Source organism: Erpetoichthys calabaricus, chromosome 16 (genome assembly GCF_900747795.2).
Source record: "Erpetoichthys calabaricus chromosome 16, fErpCal1.3, whole genome shotgun sequence".
Taxonomy (NCBI): domain Eukaryota; kingdom Metazoa; phylum Chordata; class Cladistia; order Polypteriformes; family Polypteridae; genus Erpetoichthys; species Erpetoichthys calabaricus.
Genome location: NC_041409.2, coordinates 33,561,571 through 33,584,166, shown reverse-complemented (window position 1 = coordinate 33,584,166; position 22,596 = coordinate 33,561,571). Strand labels below are relative to the sequence as shown.

General features: G+C 39.1%; 1 protein-coding gene across 2 annotated transcripts in view; it reads right to left on the bottom strand.

Moving 5' to 3' along the window:
- Nucleotides 1–6,634: 6,634 nt before the first annotated feature.
- Nucleotides 6,635–22,596, bottom strand: part of LOC114667097 (formin-like) — a 613,004-nt gene continuing 597,042 nt past the window's right edge. For both annotated transcript variants that reach the window (XM_051920062.1, XM_028822231.2), the window contains one exon: nucleotides 6,635–15,115. In XM_051920062.1, coding sequence (XP_051776022.1) covers nucleotides 15,071–15,115 — 45 coding nt within the window. In that variant the 3' untranslated portion in view covers nucleotides 6,635–15,070. The remainder of the gene's footprint in view (nucleotides 15,116–22,596) is intronic.

The window sequence follows — 22,596 nt, the reverse complement described above, 5'->3', positions numbered from 1 at the left end:
TTCTGATGTTTCTTGTTCGACCATTTTTCAGTCATATAGTTTTTAATGTTCACCTTTAAGCGACAGTGAATATGTGCACGCGCACATGAAGGAATACGCTAGAAGTTTCCCCAACACAATCGTGTCCAGTGCGCCAATCAGAAGGCCGCTATTCGCCCCAACGCCTTGTACGTTATTTCTTCATACAATCTAATCCAATCCATTTCTATTTGACTGCATTCATGCGTTTGCGTCTTCTTTTTTCCTAACTGGCCTAGTATTTTTAAGATCGAACCAACCCGGAATGGGGTACCAAAACTTCATCCTGTATTATGATTCAGATGTGGTGAGATAGATAGATAGATAGATACTTTATTAATCCCCATGGTGAAATTCACATTGCAGACAGTGTCCCCAGAAAGCATTAACACAGCCCTATAAGCATCACAAATTTACACTAGCACTTTACACCAGCTATTACTGCGAATAAGTTACCACTAATTATATTTCTGCCACTACTACTACTACTACTGCTGCTGCTGCACTGACAGTTTAAAAGTCATTTTTGAGCAAACCAGACAATGTTTAACTGCTGGATGCCCCAATGATGCACTTCCTGGTCGACTGTCATAACATGCTGGTAGAACTCTGTCCATATTCTAAACTCCAGGTTACAGGTATGCTGCTACTCTTACTAATAACAATACCAACAACAGTAATAAAAATAATAATAATAATATACTACATGTAATATAGCCAGTATAACTGCAGATAATGGTGCCTTTTCCAGTACTTGAACCCTGGTTCATTCCTCCTTCCATGTGTGTTTGTTCTCTCAGTCCAAATACACTAAATTGGCTGAAATGTGATTATGCATTGTGAAGAGATAGAACTTAATAAAGGGGAACCAAAAACAAGTGTCTGCTCTTAAATTCACCTTAACTTGAAAAGTCTAATGCATGTCCGCTAGATCAGACTACTGTGATGGATCCCATCTCCAAGTATGTGAGTTCAAATCTGGACCCAGTCACTGCCTGTGTAGAGTATTTCTGTTCCCCCATTTTCTGCTCTGAAAGATGTACCTAATGGCAAACAATCGATGAGCACTGTGCGGGTGAGTGTGCAGGAGTCCTCTGTAACTGACTGGTGTCCCATTCAGGACTGTTTTTTAACCCGGTCTCCCATACTGCCGAGATAGGTAGGTTTCAACTGCCATGACCCTATAATACATAAAATATGTTTCCTAAATAAATGGATGAAGTAATATCCTCTAAGAACACTTAAAAGTTTAGTGCCGAAAGCTACTAAAGCCAACGTAGATCATCAATTTAAATTCCTGCCATTTACATGATTTCAAGACTCCATGAATTTGACTTTATAAACTACAAACACTGTGGTGAATTTCTGTCTTTTGAACACTGCAGCTACTGTATAATCATCTGTGATTCCAAATGGCTAAGCTGCCTGCACCAAGTGGCACATTTGAGTACCGTGAAGAGTTAGTTAGTAGCAAATTTTAACTATTATATTACTTATGTTTTATTGCTAATAACTAACAACAGAAATGCAGTATGCACAGTTAATCAGCATCTCTAGTCTGGGTATACTAAACTGAAGTAGTGAGTCTTCAGCCGGGATTTGAAATCTGAGACTGATGGGGCATCTCTTATAGTAGCAGGCAGGCCATTCCACAGCTTTGGGGCTCTGGAACTAAAAGTTTGACCTCCCACTGTTATTTTATTAATCCTTGAAATTATAATCAGACCTGCATCTTCAGATCTTAATGTGCGGACCTTGGCCATTTAAGAATTTATACGTTAGAAGTACGATTTTGAAATCTGCCCTAAACTTAACTGTGAGCCAGTATAAGGATTTAAGAACTGGAGTTATGTGTTTGTATTTTCTTGTTCTTGTAATAATTCTTGAAGCAGCATTTTGAATTAACTGGAAGCTGTATAATGAACAGTTTGAACATCCAGTGAACACCACATTGCAGTAATCAATCCTACTAGAAATAAATGCATGCATTAATTAAGCATTGGGGTGGCACGGTGGCGCAGTGGTAGTGCTGCTGCCTCTCAGTTAGGAGACCCAGGTTCGCTTCCCGTGTCAACCCTGCGTGGAGTTTGCATGTTCTCCCCGTGTCTGTGTGGGTTTCCTCCAGGTGCTCCTGTTTCCTCCCACAGTCCAAAGACATGCAGGTTAGGTGCAATGGCAATCCTAAATTGGCCCTAGTGTGTGCTTGGTGTGTGTGTACCCTGCTCGGGTTTGTTTCCTGCCTTGCGCCCTGTGTTGGCTGGGATTGGCTCCAGCAGACCCCCGTGACCCAGTAGTTAGGATATAGCAGGTTGGATAATGGATGGATGAATTAAGCCTTGGTAACCTGAACTTTTGTCAGCTTATTCCAAAAGACCATGGGGTCTTCTAGGAGTTTATTTTCTCCAGAAGTGCTGTTAAGTGGAGTTCTCATTTTTCTATTTTCCACTAACAACTGATCACATTTACTGCTCCTTTGATATCCAGCACATTTTAGCTCTTGGTTGAGGATTTTTCTATTATTTTTCATTTTATTCCAGGTTTTTGTTTGTACATAAATACTGTATGATGAGACAATGTTCTGTCAGTCTTTGACATCTGTAAATCTACGCAAAGGCTCCGAGACTGTCTTCAGTGATTTGAGCTATTTAAAACTGAGCTGAAACGATCACAACTTCATACACTGTGTAATTGTGCTGGGTTCACATCAGCTACAGCACCTTAAGACCATTTAAATGGGAAAACACCTTGCAAAATTATGAAATTCTAAACACACTTAAACAGGATTATTTTATGATATAATTAATTAATACTGCATATAATGAGAATTGATTCCTCCATCTTTAACATGTTTCAAAGTGAACTTTACAATGAATTGACTGTAACTAGAGTACATATATTCTGGTAGCACTGGGCTTGTGGCAGGAACTAAACCTGGACAGGATGATACATGCTTATAAACATACACTCAATCATGGTGGGAGAGTTTATTGGTTATCGGGGTGGTCTCCCTTTCTCCCGGAATCTTTGTGGGTTTTTTCTCTGGGTACTCTACCATTTCTGTGACATCCACATGACACTAACTGCCATTGTAAAATGGCTCAGTTTAAGCACGTGTGCTCTTTGATGGACTGTCATCCTGTCCAGGATTGTTTCCTGGAATAGCAAAAACAACAGAATAAAAGAAAGGAACCTGGTCGTGATCTCCTAATTATACTTTCTGATCTTTGAAATTTTAACCTGCTGATTAGAAACACATATATGCTTATTAGTCAAGTTAATTATGTACATATTTATATTAAATAGTATTTTCTGCACTGTAAAACAAAGAATTATTAAATTATTACTTATTAATAATTAACTCTTCCTTTCTAAATAAATAAGATGAAGATTTCACCACTGAAAAGTGACAAGGTTTCTAGTTCACTCCCTCTCTCTGGTTACCTCAGTAAGCCTGCAAGAGCTCACACCACAGAAATGAGAAATCTGCCTGCAGTGTGCCTTGGGATAATGTTAACTATGGAAGGGTTAAAACTATATTATATTAAAACTAAAAGGATAACCCTGAGCACTGGAATTACGCCTGCACAAGTCACTTACCCTGTTCACACAGTGGAGTTATGGTGAAATGACATCACAGATTACCTTTAGTTTCCAAAAGTTGACATTATGGGGTGGAAGTGTGCTCTAAACCTGCTAACTGGAAGACTAGAACACAGAGGTGTAGCTTCTGTCAATGGTAGGCTTTACAAAGTCTTCCCTACCACAATACAAAATATCTGCTGACCTGGGAGGAAAAAAGTGGCAGACTGCATGAGATTGGAGAAAGAAAGACAAACTTTCCAACACTTTGCCATTTCTACAGTATTCTTATTATATAATATACACCAAATTTCTTCCTGGGGACAAATAAAGTTCATTTTTTTCGTTCAGTCTGTCTATCTATCTATAGTGCTTTTAAGTATCTATCTAAATAAACAACTTTTAGTGATGGTGCCCATCTATGAAATCCACAAATTCACTGGTAAAAAGGATATCATTCCAGCTTTAAATGGTGGGAATGATGCTCGTCAGCTTCATTGTTATGTTTATTCTATTTCAGCGGATACAGTGGACTTTGGAGAAGCAACCACAGAAGTCACTGAGAAGGTACAGACAGATCGGTAGCTGGCCAATCTCAGGACACACTGGAAGGATTATATCTGAAGGTGCCATGTCCGAAAGAATATGGGTCTACTGCTGAAAAAAAAGAGATGTTGCATCACCAGCTCACTCACTGGAATAAACTGTTCTACAGAATGGATGGCCAGCAGTAAGTCAAAGCTGTGGCTGTTCTTTATATTTCAAGATAAAATCTAAACAATTTATGCACCTTGATTCAATAAAACACATCATGACAAGTGAAAGCTTTCAAACCTCCATTACACAGTACACATTGTAATTTTGTGCCTCATGTTCAGAATATCATCATGTCTCCCTAAATGTTGGGAGTGTTACACAATGCAACTATTTGTTGAATCTGCCCAAATCCATTTTTGTCCTTGTGGCTTAGGACGCTTTGAGATGAATGCTGAATCATAATGGCCAGGTATGAAATCCCATTAACTCTGATAAGCCCCTACTTTGTTTAGAGGATTAAACATCCTGCAGGGCTTGGATGCCCAAAACAGCACACAGAACTGTATATACAAAAGGAAAACTGTTATACATAACGGTACTATAAAAGATCCTTTGAAAAATAGTTTAACATGTCACCATGTGAAACCGCCACAACTAGAAACATAAGTATACATTATTTCACATCACTAACAGGAAATGTTACAGATTTGTCACAGCTTGAACAAGTATATGAACAATGCCTGAGAAAAAAATGACATTTTCTACTGATGACACCACATTTCAGGACTCTGGATAGAGCATATTAGATTTTTAGCCACCATACTCTTTGAGGAAAATCATGTCCTCAAAGTCTTGGCAGGGTGGCACAGTGCTGCTGCCTCACAGATCCAATGTCACTACATGTGGAGATGGCACATCCTTTGTGTCTGAGTAGGTTTCACCAGGTTTATGGTTATTTAAAATCCCAAAAATGGGAACCAAGCACTGTGGAAAACCAATTTTGAACAAGTGTATTAGCATATCATAAATTTATCAATGTCTTGATTAGTAGCTGTTACCAACATTGTCCTTCAATAACTATTGCATACCTATGGTTGAGCGGAGATAAGTTACATTTTCTTATTCAAAACTTTGATTAAAAAGTTGATAAATTAACCAGCAAATAAGGCTAAAGCAGATAAAAAAGGAAAACATTATCATTCTCCACAGATGACTAATGAGACACATGATCCTAACATGCTACCGTATATTCACTAAATAAATTCTGAACTGAAAATATGAAGTAGCTGGTATACCTGTGCTTCTGTACTTGTATAGATATGCCTTTTAAGCTAAAATATCAACCAGATAGCCTGGAACAACTGCAGTAGTCTCAGCTGTAGGGGACAGCAATGTCATCTCTGAGTAACATCTTATTCTGGGCAATAAAGTGACTCTTTTGAGTGTCATTTTTAGAATGTTGCTGATGGAAAAGTTTAATTACATGTGAGAAAAAAGCATTAAAATATATTTAAAAAACCTTAACTGTTCAATCCATTCCAGTGACAACATGTATGCACTATACGACCTTCTCTACCCCAATCATAGGTAGGCAGTGTTGTGAAATGGTAGGGCAGGGGACTTTAATCCATAAGGATGCCACCTCAATCGATAATCCTGGACAAGTCTCTGGAACTGCTTATGCTTTAATTGGGTGCAGGGCCCCTGTGACCAAATACACAACAAAATACTGAAAGGTAAAGTATAAGACAGAAATATACAGTATGTGGCATCAAGGAATGAATGTCAGTTTTTCTGATAATGGAGAAAACAAGTACACAGATTAATTACATGACAAGAACAACCCTATAAACTATACCTGTATTTTTAGCAGTAAAATACTGCTGACCAATAATGCATTACGTGAAATGAAATGGAAGAATTATACCTTGCTGAAAATGATGTACACGAATGTGTACAAAAAATGCAAAATCCTCAGCACAAATCAAGATATACTGTAAATCCAAATTAGCAGGCCTCTAGGATTTTACAGTGGTGATAACTGTGTCAGGCTGCAATTGGACTTTGTATTAATGTGTCTGCAGCCTCATAAATTGTCATCACTCTGAAAATGGTCTTATCATGATCCAACATTCTTAAAACCTGTGAATCCATTGAAAACTCCATGTCACAATAGTTTCCTTGTATGGCATATATTGCCTATATTACACAATATACAATACAATACAATTTATTTTTGTATAGCCCAAAATCACACAAGAAGTGCCGCAATGGGCTTTAACAGGCCCTCTTGACAGGCTCCCAGCCAAATATCTAAGGAAAAAGCAATTTCATCAGAATATACAGTATATCAAAAATTGCTACAGAATGTCAGAAAGGTACATTGCATCTTGTATCATTATAGTAGTTAGCATTGCTTTCAAATTATTCAAACACTTACAGTTTGCCTTTATTGAACATTTCTTAAATGTTATTCAAAAAACGAAAAAAAAATCAAAAATGAATTAAAGCAAAGACAAATTACATTTATTAAGATTTGTAACATTTTATAACAGCACATAACACATTTCAAAAATCCACCCATTTTCCTCCACCTGCTTATTTCACTAAAGGAGCCTGGGTGTTGGAGCAAGAAAGGAGGCAATGTTACAATCTGACGTCAGTCTGAAAGGTTACCTGTTGTTCTGCTCGGATGCTTACAGATGATTACTTCTGAAACATTCAAAATTTGAAACAAACTGATGTTACAGTGAGAGTAGTAGAATTTCGGAAGGGTAGTCAAAAGTTAATTTTTATCAGTAAAACACACGCACACACACACCAACACACGCACACATAATCACACTTTTTATCCCTCTGTAAATATATAAGCAAACCAATTAATCTCTTTTACATTTCAGGAAAAGCAAGATATACAAAAATACTTTTCTTTATGGTCAAATAGCAGTCATTTTTGAAATAAAATAAATCATACTTTATTTACAAATATAGTTCATACCTACTAATATAGGTTAATAGGGTGATAAAAGCATATCTGTCAAAAATAAAGGATATGATGCTATTATAAAAATGTAAATAATCATTTCAACACTTGCGTGTCAACCCTTTACCAACACTTGTAATCATCAAACACTGGGATATTTGCATAGAAGGGTCACCAGGCACGCACTTCTAAAGTGAGGGATTGTGGGTTTAAAAGGGAATGGGCTGGGTAAGGTGAGTCGTTCACAATGAGGAATCAGTGGCTTGTTTTTTTAATTTGTGGGAGCATGCCTCAGAAAATTCTAGGAAAATACACTTTAGAAATAACACGTTGTGAATGTTCTATACATTTCTAAATCCACTTTGACCTTTTGAATAAAACCACCATATTAAACATAATGTTCTCTTTATTAAAAAAAGAACAGAACAGACAGCCTAGTAGCAGGAACACAAGTCCTGTTTTGCTGGGCCCTTGAATTTCATGGGTGAGCATTGCCTTAGGAGAAAACACAATTTTCTCTTTATGATCTTCTATTATGTGGTGTGATCACTGATCATCTAGTCCACCTTAGTTCTTGGAATATATGACCCTGTTCCATGCTCTGAAGGCTGTATATGTGTAGTTAGTATGGATATCTTGGAGGCATGCCTGTCTCTCCCTGAGTGATATTCAAGCAAGTTGCTCCTGCACATCTCAAGGTCTCCCATAAATAAAATGAGCACTTCTCAAACCAAGCGAAAGGAATGCTTCTTGAGCACAATTTGCTGCCAAGGCTTAGACTGCTGGATATGTACTTAAAATAAACACAATGCTGGGACATAATTTTGTGCTGTCTGCACTCAAATGAAAATAAAACATGTCACTGTTACAAAGGTACATTATACATAGTCAAGGAAAGCATTAATCTGGCTAACACAGTAGATTTTTTAACTGAGCTTCTGTATCAAAGTGCAGTTGTTAGAGCAGCATAGCAGTATAATTTGTCAAAAAATACTGTACTTCTTTTTAACTGCTACTGCATTTACCTGCAGTATTCCATTTTTGAAGTGCAATTGTGTGGTGTGTCCTTTGAGGGACTCCCAAGAGATGAGTTTGTGTAGTCAAGAATAATTAGTAATCAGTATGTCACTGTGAGATTTACTGATAAAGTATAAGTATTGACAATGAGTAGAAGTTGATACAATGCAACACGCTTACAATGGCATATGGGTAGTTCAAACACACACATAGTGCAGCGCTCTGCCATTATTCTAGTTGAAGCCAAGGTCAAATGAACCTGGATGGTCAGCTGTGGGATTGCACCACTGTTGAACAACGTGCTGCTGAAATTCACCTAAACATGTTGTGCATATCAGTAAGCTGTTTGGGTACCCATCTCGCTTAAACTTTACAGTACCTCAAGTCATCATGCTCCACAGCACATGCAGATCCATAGCTGATATCTAAATGTGCAGAAACAGTGGACAACATAATCCATCAGTCTTCTCTGATGAAGGCATTCATCCTGACGATGTGGGCTTGTGTGAGTAATGCTGATGGTCGACATGACTAAACTTTGTCAGTTACACTTGTTCTTTCTTCTTTAAACCTTTCTACTAATTCATAAACTTTTCATTGAGTTGTGTGGTTTTAAATTCCATGAATTTAAGGAGGTTTAACTCCCTCTGCCGAAAGAAATCTCACTATGGTGCAGTGTTCAACAATAGCGCAATCCTGCAGTGTAACGTCCATGTTACTTGACCTTGGCTTCAACTAGACTAATGACAGTGTGCTGCGCAGTGTGTGTTTGAAGTACTCATTAGCCACTGCAAGTGTGTTGTATTGTGTCAGCTTCTATCCATTGCAATTACCACATCATTTTCAAATTGCCTTTAGTTCTTGATTTACCCACGTACTTCTTTATCTACTGCATATACACACACTGGAATTTACAAATGTATGCATGTTTATATTATACAATATATGCAGTCTGTATATTATTTATATATATTTATTTAAACAGTACTGGGAAAATGTCTTAAGCACTTTAGATAGGTCACAAAAATATTTGTCTTAGGTGGTTATTTTATGTCTTCATAGTTAATGTCTCAATATAAAAGAGTGCACTGTTTTAGAGTTCCAGACATTCCTTTTGCAAAATGTGAATCCATGCAATAAGATATCTGACTGCCACCAACATACTAATAGAACACTTTCCAGTTAAAACACACAATATCTTTGCAGGTATACCACCCAGTGCTTGATTAAGATGCTGCTGATCAATGACAATGTGTGCAGATTGACTCAAAGGGATGAGCTGAAACAGAAACAGCCGTGTAAAGGGAGCAAAACTGGCCAGGGACAGGCATACCAAAAGTGGGGGGCCGTGGTAGATGTGGAGGTTTAACCTGCAAGTCATGGCAATAGTGAGCATGGTGACAAAACACAAGATGGCACCATCAAGGCCCCTCCCAAGCAGACAACTATTTCCAGATGAGCTGTCCAAGCTCTTCTGCAGAAGCACAAACAGGTAAGGCTGAGTTGTAGAAACACAGTGGTCAGCCCTGGAAACTGAGCGCAGCAAACGTGAAATGCATCAAGTTTAGTTGCCTTCAAAATGAGAAGATGTCTAGCAAAACTCTCAGCTAGGAACTGTGACTCTCTTCCACCCAACTACAGTCTTATCGGAAGCGGTCTTTTTGGAAGAGTTGTGACTAAAAAGCCATTCCTCTGAGTTAGAAATGAAGCTAAATGACTCAGCTACTCATGAAAACACAAGGACTGAGGGGCAGAAAAATAGTAGGACTGAGGAGTTAAAATCTGAAAATTTTGGCTCTAACAGAAGGCAGTTTGCCCACTAGAGGGCTGGAGAGCAGGACATGGATAAACGGTGGAGGTTCTATGCACAACTGAGGAAACATTTCTGCAAACGCAGTTGGTGATCTGATCAAAATTGACGGCCCCCTCACTTTTGAGAAGTATGGGCAGATTCTTATGCATCCATCTTATACCATCAGGGAGGTGTTAGATTGATCCCAACCTCATTCTGCAGCAGCATGATGATGATCCCAAAAACACAATCAAAACTACAGCTGGATTTCGCTAAGTCGACCTTCCCTAAGTCGAAAACCTCCCTATGTCGAATTACTCGTTAGTCCCCGGCCGAATTCCCATAAGACCAATGTATTTTAAATCTCCTCAACTCGAAAACTTTTCGGCTCCCAACCTCCGTTAGTCGAATTTTCTATGGCTTTTGGGTTATTATTCTGAGGCTACATTTCAGAACACGTGGTCCGGAAAACCAAGAAAAGGGACGCAAAGTCTTATCTTAATGCATTCCACAAGGGATTAAGCGACTCTCTGAGGGTAGGACGTTTATTTTGAGACCAAAAATGTCCAAAAACTAAAGGGAGTGGCTGGAATAATCCGCGTCCCTTCGGTGCTCCATGAGTCATAACCAATCGGGTGGCGTCTGGAATTTCCAAATTGTCTCAAGAGAGACGTTTTTAACCCATTTTCCCTTCACCTTTGTCAGTCTCTTGTCGGGAGGAGCCTTGAATAGTGTTTATGTCTGTGTGCTTCTCCATAGTCTCCCGTACGGTACGTGCCCTGAAAATGGCAACTGGTAAACGTAAGCTTAAAATGTTGTCAATCGCGGAAAAAGTTACCGTCATCAGAGCCGTCGAAAAGGGCGACAAGAAGAAAGTGGAAATTGCAAAGCAATTCGACATTCCCACAAGTACGCTCTCTACTTTTCTGAAAGAAAAAGATTTTGAAACTGTACAGTGAGAAGTCATGTGGCCATCAGAAGAGGATGAAGGAATGTGAGTATCCCGTCATTGAACAATGCGTTTTGAAGTGGTTTGTGCAAGCGAGGGATAGGAACGTTCCTATTGATGGGAAGCTTTTGCAAGCAAAAGCAGAAGAATTTGCCAAAGAGTTGGGCCATTCGGAATTTAAAGCCAGCAATGGTTGGCTGGACAAATTCAAGATAAGACACAGAATTGTGTTTAATAGGCTATGTGGCGAAAGTGCACAAGTGACAGAAGAAGATTGCAGTCATTGGATACAGAAACTGCCAGAAATTGTTCAAGATTACAGTCCTGATGATGTCTTCAATGCAGACGAAACTGGTTTATTCTTCAAATGCACTCCAGACAAAACAATGACTTTCAAAGGTGAACCTTGCCACGGTGGAAAGAAAAGTAAGGAGCGCGTGAATCTTCTTTTGGGCGCAAAACATGAGTGGGTTAGAAAAATTGCCCGCATTGTTGATTGGGAAATCATTGAAACCCAGATGCTTCAAAAATGTGAAATCGCTACCTATGCATTACGAGGCCAATAAGAAAGCTTGGATGACATCAGAACTTTTCTCCAAGTGGCTGAAGAAAGTGGATGCAGCGATGGTCCGGAAGAAAAGAAGAATCATTCTTTTCATCAACAATTGCACAGCACATAACCATATTCCTGTCATGAAAGCTGTGACAATCAAGCTTTTTCCGACATCTAAGCTTCAACCTCTCGACCAGGGCATCATTAACAATTTCAAGTTGCGATACCGCAAACTCGTTGTGAGAAAATTGCTGCGGGATATCGAAGATAAACGCCCACTAGGAATTGACCTGCTAGAAGCGATGCGAATGGCCGGGAGAGCTTGGGATGAAGTTCCGGAGGAAACAATCAAGAATTGCTTCAAAAAAGCAGGTTTTGGACAAACCATTGACGATTCAGAGGAGCACTTGGAGGGAATGTCAATGGAAACAGACGACGTACTTGCAAGTCCCAAAGAATGGTCCACGGTTCTGACAGCTACTGGCGCCAATAAGGAAGAGTCCTTTCAAGATTTTCTCGAAGTTGACAGTGCGGTGAATGTTTGTGGAGAACTAACGGACGCTGACATTATTGATGAGGTGGCAAATGAGGAAAAAAGGAAAATGAGAGTGGGGATGAGGAAGAATACAGCAACAATGTCGATACTTAGCCTGTCCCCAGCCGAAAAGAAGCGAGGCAGGCTATTGACATACTGCGCAGATTCTTGGAATCTACGCCGGATCTTGAGGAAAATGTGTTTCGGTCCATTGACGAGATTGAGGAGATTGTCGAGCGAGATGCATCGGCACATCGATGCCAAACAAAGTTAACAGACTTTTTTCTCTAAAGATAACCTGTTTCACTGCACTGTTCGATAGTACATACTGTAGATGCATGTACCGGTATGTAGCCTACATGTATACATATAAAATGACAATATAATAAACAGTTATATAATAATTAAGACGGAAAAATAATGTCCTTGATTAACCCTTGCCTATTACGCCGTTTTCCCTAACTCGAAAACTCCGTAAGTCGAATTTTTTTTCAGGTCCCTTTGAGTTCGATTTAACGAGGTCCGACTGTATAAAAGGAGGAACAGAGAATCCTGCAACACAACTCTACAGTTCCCTGATCTTCACATCATGGAGCCAGACTGGGATTACACCTGAGACAGCCAACATCTGCAATGGAAGTGCAATGGAACTGACCACACAAGGACCTTCAGAAACTGCAAGACACTGGGCCTAAGAGAAGGCAAAGGGTGGACTTGAGTTCATTCATGTTTTTTTTCTGTTTACTGCACTTTACTGCACTACATGTGTCTGCATTGTATTGCATTGTATAGATTACTAGATTTTAATTACTTAAAGATCAGAAATCTTTGTAAACATCAGTCTTGAATTAATAAAGGCAGACAGTTTTTAAAAGGACAGTAGAAGTGTCTGGAATTTTGCAATATTTTAAAGGTCACGTGCAACATGGGGCTAAGGTAGCAAATGTTAACTCAAGCAGCATGCAAAGACTTGTCAACAGTGTCTGCATCTTGCTCGTGGATCCAGGAAAGCCTGACCTAATAAAAGAACAGGTACTTAGCATCTATGCCGTGAAGCTCATTCATGGGTGACAGATGAACATCTTAGTGCCGTAACTGTGAAAATGCCTTCTGCTCACTTGTGAAGTAGAAGCAGAGATGGATTTCTGACCCTCGCTATTAGAATTGTAATGTCCTGCTAGAGTGCACTTCAAGTGCTGTTATTTGAGACTAAAACCCACCAATTAAAAGCTGGTTATAACGCCCAGTTCTTCTGTGCCATACATTATTTCTTTTTCATGGGCATATGTATGTGGTGAGGGATTTACTGCTTTTGGAAAGACTAAGATTTTAAAAGAACAGGAAGTGTGTGCCTCGTGCTAGATAAAATCCAAGAAAAAAAACAAAGCAAAATGAATTTGAGAAAACATGCTAAATGACTCAACAACTGAGTTATTAGTGAGTACAAGGATGAGCCCAAAAAATCCTTGAGTTATGACCGAGTAATTTCCATCAACAAGCAATGGACAGCTGGAGGAATGTGGCAAGGAGGGTAAGTTTGAAGAATGACAGTAGTTAGATGAAGCTTTAGAAAAAAGGCAGCCAGCTTAGCAATACATCTGCAGTTGAGTACACAAACTTAAGTTTATTTTTGCTAAGGAATTTCAAGATGTCAACCTTTGCTTGTAGGTTTACTTCAAGTTTTAGTTGTGTCCCAAATAGTTATATCTAAAGTGTACCTCGATTCTGATCTTCTGTTTGTAGTTCAGTACAATCCTGATTAGCACCTCATATCTTTACTACTCGGTTATAAATTTTGGGTCAAAATTATATATATATATTATTTAATGACAAATATTTTTACCATAAAACAATCTCAAAGGCATTATTAATGTTGACAAGCAACAGAAAGTGAGTGATGCTGATAAAAGCAACCAGTGAAATAATTAGTCTAGCCCAATGACACATGTCGAAGAAATGTTATTACACGGGAATGTGCGACTATGACAAGTACATCATACATACATACAAATGTAGGTCCTTTAAAATGGCTTTGGAAAAACAGTTGTGAATGAAAGTAACTGTTTTTGATTTTTTCAAAACATAGCAGCTAGATGACAAAATGGTGGTACAGCACAGAGCCTGGGGATGGCAATATACCAGCATCATGGGACTGGTGCTATACGATGGCCAGTTACGGCATCAGGTCACCTTCCAGTCCACCAAAGAGTAAATGCTACAAAGACCTTTTCATTCCAGTTCATTTGTGTGACATCTTCTGTATTTGATTTTGTCATTGCATGTGCCATTGTGCCAAACAATTTAAACTTATCTAAGTGCACCTGTTTAGATAATTTAAATTGTGGGTTGTACACAATTGTAATAATATTACTCGGACACATGTATGAGATTTTAATTAGTGGATTACGCACCAAATCAGCATTAGCTGACTTCTAACCAATGACATTTTAGCAGATATCAGATAAAAGAGACAGTAGCATGCATGCCAGGCGAAATCATTTTTCACACATTCAACTCTCTCAATTATTTGCTTGGCAGGCTTCACCCTAAGTGTGACCAAATAAAAATACACACATTAGGGATGTCACTTATTCTCAGAGAGGTCATAGGCTACAAGTACCTTTGTTTCTTGTGGAACTCTAGTGACACTGAGGGGAAGACAGATAGTTAGTTACATTTATAAAGTGCTTTTCTAAAAACTCAAAGCGTGTTACAGTGGAGTGCCACTTCAACCACCACCAATGTATAGCATTCCCCCCAGATGATGGGAGCAATAATTACTGATAATAAAAGGAGCATTGAACATTAACCATTCCTTAATATATAAGAAGAACAGCAGCCAAATCTAGCTGTTTTGCTAAATGTGACAGTACAGATGTGTTCCTCCATGTTTGTTTCATGTGCCAGCCCTTTGTACACATTGCTCAAGGATATTCTATAGCCTCTTTTTAGACAATTGTAATGCTGGATATCGATGGGCAACAAGGAGACCGCACAAACCCTTAGCAGTCCATGAAGGAAGAGGACCAGCAGAGTTGCTGCTAGAGTACAAGCAGACTGGAACACTTGTTGGCCACATGGTGGGAGGGATGCAACTCTTCAACCATTCAGCTTGCTGTTACGCTGGCTTCCTTCTGACGCAGCCTCTCTTTCTGCGGGGAGAAAGAAATAAAAGTAAAACAGTGCAGCCAATGACCAGCAGCTTATCTTATCGTGCATCTAAGTTTGTGGTTTGAAAAAGAAAAACAAAAAAAAAACAAACAATAATGAAAGCAATCTGTTATGAGCTTTTGTTTGGGAAGCCGTCCATACATAATAAATTCTGTTTGTCTGTCCTTTGCTGGAAATAGTGCTTCCCGACAAGCTAAAAAGCTGAAATTTGACATGGTTCTAGAAAGACACCCCAAGGCAACGAGAAAAATCCTCAAACCCTGATTTTGCATAATGGGCCACCATATTTTCCGCTGCTTTTCTTATAAACAACAGTTAAAATTCTGTCTAAACTCATAAGAGGAGAAAACAGGTTTAATAAGTTAAAACTTGAAAGTGATGTTGGATTTTTTAAATTGAACAGAGAGCTTCTTTTCTTTTGGGAGATATCAGGTATCAGGGCATCTTAAATACAATTCTTAGAAAAAAACAATTCAAGACTGATGTAAAACTGCATAATTAAAAAAATAATAATGAATTCAGCACCTGATGCCACCGAAACAAATATTTGTTGTTATGGTGAATTCTTCATAGACAAGAACTGTAATGTTTTTTATGTACTACAGCAAAACTAGGGGTGGCAGACTGCAGAACTAGTTTTGCAAATTTGCCATGCAGAGTATAATGGCATGCAGGCAGTGTGGTCCCCTAGTGGTGATGTTAACGGACAATAAACTGTAAACCACTAGATTGCTGCTTCAGTATCTTCCTTGCTTGACCTGGAGCAAATCAAATCTGCTAGTGGTCAAATTATACAAATATGGAAACAGTAAGTGTCTTGGAATAAGGTGAACTATAAAAGAGGTCACACTTTGAATTAATCCAGCCAGTGCTCATATGGTAAGATCATGCAAACATCTGTACTACCTGTAAAGCTTCTAGTGATCACTGGAGAAAGGCACTATATAAAATCAACTCTATTTGTTAGGCAGAAAGGGTGGCTTCTGTGATGGCAAAGGTACAGCATCTAAAATGACAAGGTGGCTGTACATAAAAATAAAAAAGAAATCAACATGCAACCAGTGTGCCCACCTGCAGGCTAAAGACAGAAAAGCATCAAGGCCCGCCTCAGAGTCACTGTGTGATGTTGGCAAAGTCTCATCACCAGCCAGAGTCCACATATATTGAAATTTGGGAATAATGGTACAGTAATAATAATAATAATACATTTTATTTAATAGGCGCCTTTCTTAGCACTCAAGGTCACCTTACAATAAAATTAAACAACATTAGTAAAATAAAAACAAGAGAATGATAAATCACAAAGCAATAATTAGCAAACAAACAAAGATAACAGGGAGTAACAGTGTAGAGTTCACAATTGGTATGCCAGCTTGAAAAGATAAGTTTTGAGGGCAGTTTTAAACTGTGTTATTGAATCGAGCTGACGTATAGAAGTTGAGAGAGAATAGGTGTAATATGTTCAGTGGATTTAGAACAGGCTATTATTCTGGCAGCAGAATTTTGAACAAGTTGTAAGCGATGGATAAGTTTTTGTGGGATGCCAGATAGAACAGCATTACAGTAATCTATACGTGAGGTGACTAGGGCATTAACCAATACTTTAGTACTGTGTTGTGTAAGAACAGAACGAAGTGTAGAAATGTTTCGGAGATGGAAGAAGGCAGTCCGAGAAAAGTTACTTATATGGGAAGAAAAAGAGAGAGTACTGTCAAGAATAACGCCCAGGCAAGTCTTAACTTGGGAAGAGATGTTTGTGTTACTATTGTTAATTAAAATAGAAGAATGGTTAAGCTTAGCAAGTGTAGATTTAGAGCCAATGAGGAGAACCTCAGTTTTATTGCTGTTTAGTTGAAGAAAATTGTGAGTCATCCATGTCTTTATGTCTTGGAGACACGCCATAAGAGTATCTGGAGGGAAAACAGAAGTGGATTTAGTGGATAGATTTAGCTGTGTGTCATCAGCGTAACAATGAAACTAAATACCATGGTGCTGGAAAATATTACCTATTGGGAAGATATAAATTAGAAAAAGAAGTGGCCCAAAAACACAACCCTGTGGAACTCCCTGAGCAACGACTGTGTTCTCAGATTTAAAGCCCTTTACTTGAACAAATTGCTTCCTATCAGTGAAGTAGGAAGAAATCCACTGGAGGACAAGGCCACAGACTCCAAAACTAGCTAGATGTTTCAAAAGTATCTGATGGGATATGGTGTCAAATGCAGAGCTGAGGTCGAGAAGCACAAGAACTGATAAAAGTCCCATGTCTGCTGCCTGGAGAAGATCATTTGTGGTTTTGACTAGGGCAGTTTCTGTGCTGTGTTTAGGGTGAAACCCAGATTGAAACTGTTCAAAAAGGTTATTTTTTGAAAGATGGGGCTGGAGTTGGGAGGCAACTATCTTTTTGAGAATTTTAGATATAAATGGAACATGAAATAGGCCGATAATTGTTAAGGATATTTCGGTTTAAACCAGGTTCTTTCAGAATTAGGGTAATTGAGGCTGTTTTTAGTGAGAGGGGGACCGTGCCTGTAGTAAGGGAAGAGTTATATTATAGTAGTTATCATGGGAGAAATACAGTGCATCCGGAAAATATTCACAGCGCATCACTTTTTCCACATTTTGTTATATTACAGCCTTATTCCAAAATGGATTAAATTCATTTTTTTCCCTCAGAATTCCACACACAACACCCCATAATGACAACGTGAAAAATGTTTACTTGAGATTTTTGGAAATTTATTAAAAATAAAAAAATTGAGAAAGCACATGTACATAAGTATTCACAACCTTTGCCGTGAAGCTCGAAATTGAGCTCAGGTGCATCCTGTTTCCCCTGATCATCCTTGAGATGTTTCTGCAGCTTAACTGGAGTCCACCTGTGGTAAATTCAGTTGACTGGACATGATTTGGAAAGGCACAAACCTATCTATATAAGGTCCCGCAGTTGACAGTTCATGTCAGAGCACAAACCAAGCATGAAGTTAAAGGAATTGTCTGTAGACCGCCGAGACAGGCTTGTCTCAAGGCACAAATCTGGGGAAGGTTACAGAAAAATTTCTGCTGCTTTGAAGGTCCCAATGAGCACAGTGGCCTCCATCATCCATAAGTGGAAGAAGTTCGAAACCACCAGGACTCTTCCTAGAGCTGGCCGGCCATCTAAACTGAGCGATCGGAGAAGAAGGGCCTTAGTCAGGGAGGTGACCAAGAACCCGATGGTCACTCTGTCAGAGCTCCAGAGGTCCTCTGTGGAGAGAGGAGAACCTTCCAGAAGGACAACCATCTCTGCAGCAATCCACCAATCAGGCCTGTATGGTAGAGTGACCAGACGGAAGCCACTCCTTAGTAAAAGGCACATGGCAGCCTGCCTGAAGCTTGCCAAAAGGCACCTGAAGAACTCTTAGACCATGAGAAAGAAAATTCTCTGGTCTGGTGAGACAAAGATTAAACTCTTTGGTGTGAATGCCAGATGTCACGTTTGGAGGAAACCTGGCACCATCCCTACAGTGAAGCATGGTGGTGGCAGCATCATGCTGTGGGGATGTTTTTCAGCGTCAGGAACTGGGAGACTAGTCAGGATAAAGGGAAAGATGACTGCAGCAATGTACAGAGACATCCTGGATGAAAACCTGCTCCAGAGCGCTCTTGACCTCAGACTGGGGCGACGGTTCATCTTTCAGCAGGACAACGACCCTAAGCACACAGCCAAGATATTTAAGGAGTGGCTTCAAGACAACTCTGTGAATGTCCTTGAGTGGCCCAGCCAGAGCCCAGACTTGAATCCGATTGAACATCTCTGGAGAGATCTTAAAATGGCTGTGCACCGACGCTTCCCTTCCAACCTGATGGAGCTTAAGAGGTGTTGCAAAGAGGAATGGGCGAAACTGGCCAAGGATAGGTGTGCCAAGCTTGTGGCATCATATTCAACAAGACTTGAGGCTGTAATTGCTGCCAAAGGTGCATCGACAAAGTATTGAGCAAAGGCTGTGAATACTTATGTAAATGTGCTTTCTCAGTTTTTTTATTTTTAATAAATTTGCAAAAACCTCAAGTAAACTGTTTTCACATTGTCATTATGGGGTGTTGTGTGTAGAATTCTAAGGAAAAAAATGATTTTAATCCATTTTGGAATAAGGCTGTAACATAACAAAATGTGGAAAAAGTGATGCGCTGTGAATACTTTCCGGATGCACTGTATGTGACATACAAGACTTAACAAAGCTTGTAGGTATTGGATCTAATTGGTATGTGGAAGAATTAGATTTTGTTATAAGCTCTGAGATATTATTTTCTATTCTCTAGTATCTAAAAATCCTTTTGGAATCATGTGGACTTTGAAAGTAGCGAGATAAAAATCACAGGGTGTACCCACCACTGACTCACTGAACAACCTTAACATGCCAGTCTAATACTCCATTAGGACTGTGGGGACAGTGTTAATAAACATAAAGGGTGAGCAACCCTATGTGCTATGCATCAAATAAAGCTGTGAAGGAATTGGCTTTGCAGTAACTATGTAGGTAGATATGAGCTCTGATTTGACATACTCTTGAAAGAGCAGCAGCTGGGAGAACTGTCAGAGGGAGAGAACAACTAACCACAGCACAAAAGAAGAAAGGGGTTCATAGTAAGTGTCAGACAGACCCAGTGTGCTGCAAACATCAATGAACAGGCCTTTACAGAAATGGCAGGGGCACCTTTACAGGTCATCTAAGAGCATGCTTTGCCTTTTCCTTTCAGTGTGTCTACTGTCTTAAAAAGACGATGACTACAAAAAACAGTGGCCCTATATTAATGAGATATCAAATATAAATGCCTGTGTATCATGTGTAGAGAGTGAGGACATCACACATGCTAATATTAAGCGATCATTTGTTAAGGGCCTTCATCACACAAAGCCTAGTCATTGCTCACTGTGAACAGTACCAACTTCTTTTGAATGGACATGAGATCTAATCCTGCATCAGCTCCTTATATTTTTCCTTTTAAGCAAACAGAATATACTTTCCTTTGTCTGCTTCTCAATGATTTTGGTGCAGCTGTCCACAGTAGACAAAGAGCAGTCCTCCTTCACAAAGTCAGTGGAATTCACTGCTGAAGTAAGTTATGTGAATGCACATCCTAGATTTTTTTAAAGAGAAGTTAAAGATAGGTCTTGCTCAACTGGGAAGTGGGTCAATCCATAGCAAAGTTGTTCAACTAGTAGACCGTAAGCTCTCCAAATTGTAAAGAGCAATGTAAAGACGACAGCATGGCAATGGTATTTAAAAAAAGAAAATTTTGGTCCAAAAGTGAAGGAAAATTACATGATAAACCTCAACTCCAGCACTACCCATCACATATAAAGTCATCTGAACGATATAAGACTGCTGTTAAAAATGAGAAATACCATGCCCCCTTGGTATGGTCAGTTTATGATGGGTGGACTAAACAATGTGCCACTGTGCCAATTTTGGTCATAACATTTTTCAACAAAATCAACTGGCTGTAAACTATGCTAAATGTTACTATAAAAATCCAAAAAGGGGGCCACATACCTGATACGCTAGTATTGAAAATTCTAAGGGGTGCACACCCCAACTATAATGCAATTACTACTATTAGAAAGCAAAAGTATCACCCTGCAAACAAAACAACCTTGCTCATAAAATACCTAAACTACACCCAACTCCTACCAATGATAAAGTAAGAATTACTGATCTAAAATTCAGTCTTCTTATTTAGTTTCACACATGTGCATCTAAGGTTGGCCTTTTGGGCTCCTCCGAGGTACGCACCACCACTCGAGGACACGTGACGGCGTTTCCAATGACGGTATCATCTCCTTTTTCTCCAACAGCCCTGAAAAACCAGCCCATGGAGAGAAAATTACTTTGCCCCTCCTAGTACCGAGATTGTCTCATTCTTGTGAGAGCAGACCATCGAGTGGAGCTCTCACTTGAGCATTGTCACCCCCAAGAGAAGACGGAATTCTCTTGTTTACACCTTTGTTTCACTGATTTTTGTTTTGCCTTGATTGGACGTGCCTTCAAGCTTCTGTTTCAGTTCTTAGACTTTGGGAAAATTGAAAAGGGAAACCCAGTTGTTGCCCTAACATTTCCTCTGTGACCAGTGTGTTCCCTTGATCGATGACAACAGCCAGGCATCAATGAGATGACTATAGCTATAGATAAAAGAGCAAAAAAAAACATCAATAGTAATGATTTTCCTTTATATGAGATGACTTCTGTTTGAAAGCATGTTTACAAAATTTGAAAGGGTTCATCAATCCATTCCAGCTGACTACCATTAGAAAGACAAATTTATGAGCTGTAGACCACAGCATTATAGCTACAAAATTTACAAACTGGAACCTCACTATTGGGATGCAATAGCCACTCAGCTTTTTGATACAATTGGGACCAAACCAATAGGATTATTAATTCTAAAAAGAAGAAAACACAGTAATTTTCCTAATTTAATTTTCAAAAAGACCCTATCTGTCTCAATGAGATGAGTACCGTTAGAAAATAAAAGAGATGGGTGGTAAATTTTGCACACAGACTACATAAGAGGAAGCTAAACCCTCTACAAAGTGGTGACTTGATTAAGAAAACAAAAGCACTGTGCTTTAATCCATCATTATTTGCTAATTTCTCTAATGAGCTGACAGTACTTAGAAAGAAGAAAAATGTGCTCTAAAATATTTCCAAGGGGCAAGTCTACTAGTTACTGTGGTGGGTTGGCGCCCTGCCCGGGATTGTTTCCTGCCTTGTGCCCTGTGTTGGCTGGGATTGGCTCCAGCAGACCCCCGTGACCCTGTGTTCGGATTCAGCGGGTTGGAAAATGGATGGATGGATGGAAGTCTACTAGTTAAGGACTTCCTTGAAATTTTCTTCAGAAAATCCTTCCTCTCAGAAGGAAATTATGTTTTACCACTGTGTTACACTAAATGAAAAAAAGATGATCTTCAATGTATAGAAGTTGGTTACTGGACCATCCAGGATTAAGAGAGCTTCAGAAAGAATACAGTGCAGATTGTTTTTGAGAAACCTGGTTTAATTCAATTCAAAACAGCACACTGTATGCTTGCATCTTGATTTACAGAGTCTGGGCCTCTTTGGAGCATATGTTGGGAATGCCCTACGTTTAGGAATAACTGGAAAATATTCTCTTACCTTTTTGGATTTATAATAATGCCTTAACAGCACTACTCTCAGTAATACTGAATGGGATTTCAATGTGTGCTGAGTAATCTGTTGCGGTAACTTAAACCAAATTGCAGGCATATCATCTTACAATCATCGACTGGAAGAGTCCTACCCTTACAGAGTGGGAAAAGGATGTCAGATGTTATTTAAATTAAAAAGAAAAGTCAAATTCACTTTAGGAGGAATTACGCAAAACATCTTATGACAGGCATTTCTTACTGCAATTCTTCATTAATTCCAGGCTGTGTTAAGCTTTGAGATCATTCAGTATC